Source organism: Cebus imitator, unplaced genomic scaffold, assembly GCF_001604975.1.
Source record: "Cebus imitator isolate Cc_AM_T3 unplaced genomic scaffold, Cebus_imitator-1.0 Scaffold197, whole genome shotgun sequence".
Taxonomy (NCBI): domain Eukaryota; kingdom Metazoa; phylum Chordata; class Mammalia; order Primates; family Cebidae; genus Cebus; species Cebus imitator.
In genome coordinates this window covers 1,676,006-1,678,494 of record NW_016107512.1, presented here as the reverse complement: position 1 = coordinate 1,678,494, position 2,489 = coordinate 1,676,006, and the positions used below count along the sequence as shown (strand labels likewise).

Here is a 2,489-nt window from a genome sequence, read left to right as displayed (position 1 = left end):
TTGTGGGTGCTCACAGGGGATCTGATTTGAGCAGAGCTCCGGTGGGACTTCCTGCCATTCTTTCCTTCCAAGAAGACACATCTGCTTCCTATTTGCCTTTTAAGAATCCTGGTGGTGGTGACAGGTTAAGTCCAAGAAACCAAACCAGTTCAATTCGAACCACATTGTCAGTGCCAGGAGTTTGGGGAAGAGCCTGGCAGCTGTGGAGAATGGAAGTACCATGGACTTGGACCTGAACACCAGGGTGTGCTCCCAGCAATACCACTCCTCACCAGGACCTTGACTCCACGGTCACTTGACTCTAGCCTGTTTTCTCCTCTATGCAGTGAGGCTAACAGCGCACCTCACAAGTGTGTGGTAATGGTAAAAGTTAAAGCACTGTGAATACATACAACTGTCATCACTACTGTACCAACTGCCCTGATCCCTCCCTTCAGGACAATCTGAGAGGTGCCTGAGCTTCCCACCCCTTCTCCCTAGAGGCCAGCCTCCCTGCTCCTCCCCTGGCCCTGAGGAACATGGTGTGACCAGGTAGTGTTGGGAGCTGGGTGTCCTCCCATCTGCACTCCAGGCAGGACAGCTAGAAACAGCAGAGTGATCAGTGTGGTCATCAAAGAACAAGGTTCAAGACCCACAGGCAGGGCCAGGTGGAAGTAGGAGCAAAGGCAGGAGCTGGCTGGGTAAACACACTTTACACAACAAATGGGAGGCCTTGTGGGGGAGGGGAGTGGCGGGAGAGAGGGAGGGAAGGCAGGCAGCCAGGTGCCCAGGACACAAGTGAGCAGCGGAAGGTCAGTGCACTGCACTGGGCCTTACCCTAGGCCCATGCCTCCCCTCACCCCAAGACAACCCTGGGCCCTCCCCACACTTGCGTTCCTGACAGTGGGTGGGCTTAGCCTCCCCCTCCTCAGCAGAGAGGTGAGCAGAGAGGAGCTACAGAGGGCTGCAGTCTCAGTTCCCTGTGGGGCAGGGTTGAGGGGAGGTGAGCGTGCTCTCCTCTTGGACTCTGGAGGGGCTCCAGTCCTGGTGCCCGGCTCAGACACCTGCCCCTCCTGAGTTCATACTGGAGTCCTCGAAGTCCTGAAACCACAAGGCCTGCCTGAAGCCCATGTCAGGAGAAAAATGCCTGGGGAGGGGAAAGGCTGGTGTGGGCTGCCCATGGCAGCTCTGAGTTCTTACAGGGGCTTGTGTCTTTCCGTGGTAGAAAAGGGCACAGCCAAGGCAAGGAGGGCCTGAAGCCTGTGGGGCCATCCTGGCCTGCCAAAGCCGTGCCCCCAACTCCTCAGCTTCAAAATCAGGGGTCTCAGGACAGAAGACACTGGGTGGTCTCAGAGCTCATCAGGGGGGCTGTGTGTGAGAGGAGATGCCTTCTGGATGCCCTCATCCTCCTCGGGGCTAGGATCTCCCTCAAGGCCACCCAGCTCCTTCCTTTGTTTGCTGCTGCTACTCCTGTCACCTGCTGCCTTGGCCCTGCTGCTCTTCTTCTTGGACTTCTTCCCTCCCAGGGCGGCTGTGTCTCCCTTCTTGCCAGACCACTTCTCTGCCAGGCAACCTAGGGTGTGGAGGAGAGAGACCCTCAAAGGAAGTGCCTCAGGACTGGGGTGCTGGGCGAGAAGCACTGAACAGGGAGCCATGGGAGTAGCAACTGGGACTACTCCCTGCCTCGCTGTGGCCACCAGGCCCCTCTGGGGGCATCTGGCTTGTCTGCTAGTCATTCTGCACCTGGTTTCAGTGACTCTCACTTCACCATGTCTTGCCAAGCAAGCCCTCCGAAGGCAGAGATCCTACAATGCCCTCTGGTGCTCTCTGTTTCTCCTCTTACCCACCTCCCCCAAGGGAGAGCAAACAATAAATCATCCAGCGCCAATCTGCCCTGCCTCCCCCAGACTCACTGGTGTCCTTTCCCTTCAGCACGTGGTTGGCGCAGAGGAATTCGGTCAGGTCCTCCTCCTGGTGGTTCCTGTACCAGTCCTCGATCACCTCCTCAAACTCTTCCACCAGCACGTCACACTGTTAATCACAATATCTCATATTGGCAAAGCCCCAGCCTCGCTCCTAGAGCAGCTCAGCTAAGCCTCACAACCCACAGCAAGGTAGGCTGTGGGGGCGGTTCACCTAGGGAAACTGAAGCCAGAGAGGTGAAACGACCTGATCACAGCCACCTGGGCCTGGGTGGGCTTCCTCAGAACAGACCCAATCCCCACCGGCCCCTCACTGGGCACAACAACGCTTCCAAGGGCTGAAGGGCCTGTACCTGCTTCTTGAGGTCAGCCACCTCTGCAGAAGTCTCGTTCCACAGCTCATAGGGGATGTCCATCACCACCTTGACCCCTTTATGTACCAGGTTGTGTAATGTCTCAAAGGTCTCTGACATGCCCTGGAAGAAGTGACCAGACATGGGAGGCGGAGCTACCTTCTCTCCCTCCTACCCTCCTCTCCCAGTAGTGTCTGAGGACCCAACTCTAAAAAGCCAATGCCCAACGCCCAGC

General features: G+C 57.1%; 1 protein-coding gene across 1 annotated transcript in view; it reads right to left on the bottom strand.

Moving 5' to 3' along the window:
• Positions 1 to 673: 673 nt before the first annotated feature.
• Positions 674 to 2,489, bottom strand: part of CNPY3 (canopy FGF signaling regulator 3) — a 12,617-nt gene continuing 10,801 nt past the window's right edge. Inside the window, exons 4-6 of the mRNA XM_017547311.2 lie at positions 2,255 to 2,377; positions 1,893 to 2,010; positions 674 to 1,552 (exon numbers count right to left, since the gene is read on the bottom strand). Coding sequence (XP_017402800.1) covers positions 1,329 to 1,552; positions 1,893 to 2,010; positions 2,255 to 2,377 — 465 coding nt within the window. The 3' untranslated portion in view covers positions 674 to 1,328. The remainder of the gene's footprint in view (positions 1,553 to 1,892; positions 2,011 to 2,254; positions 2,378 to 2,489) is intronic.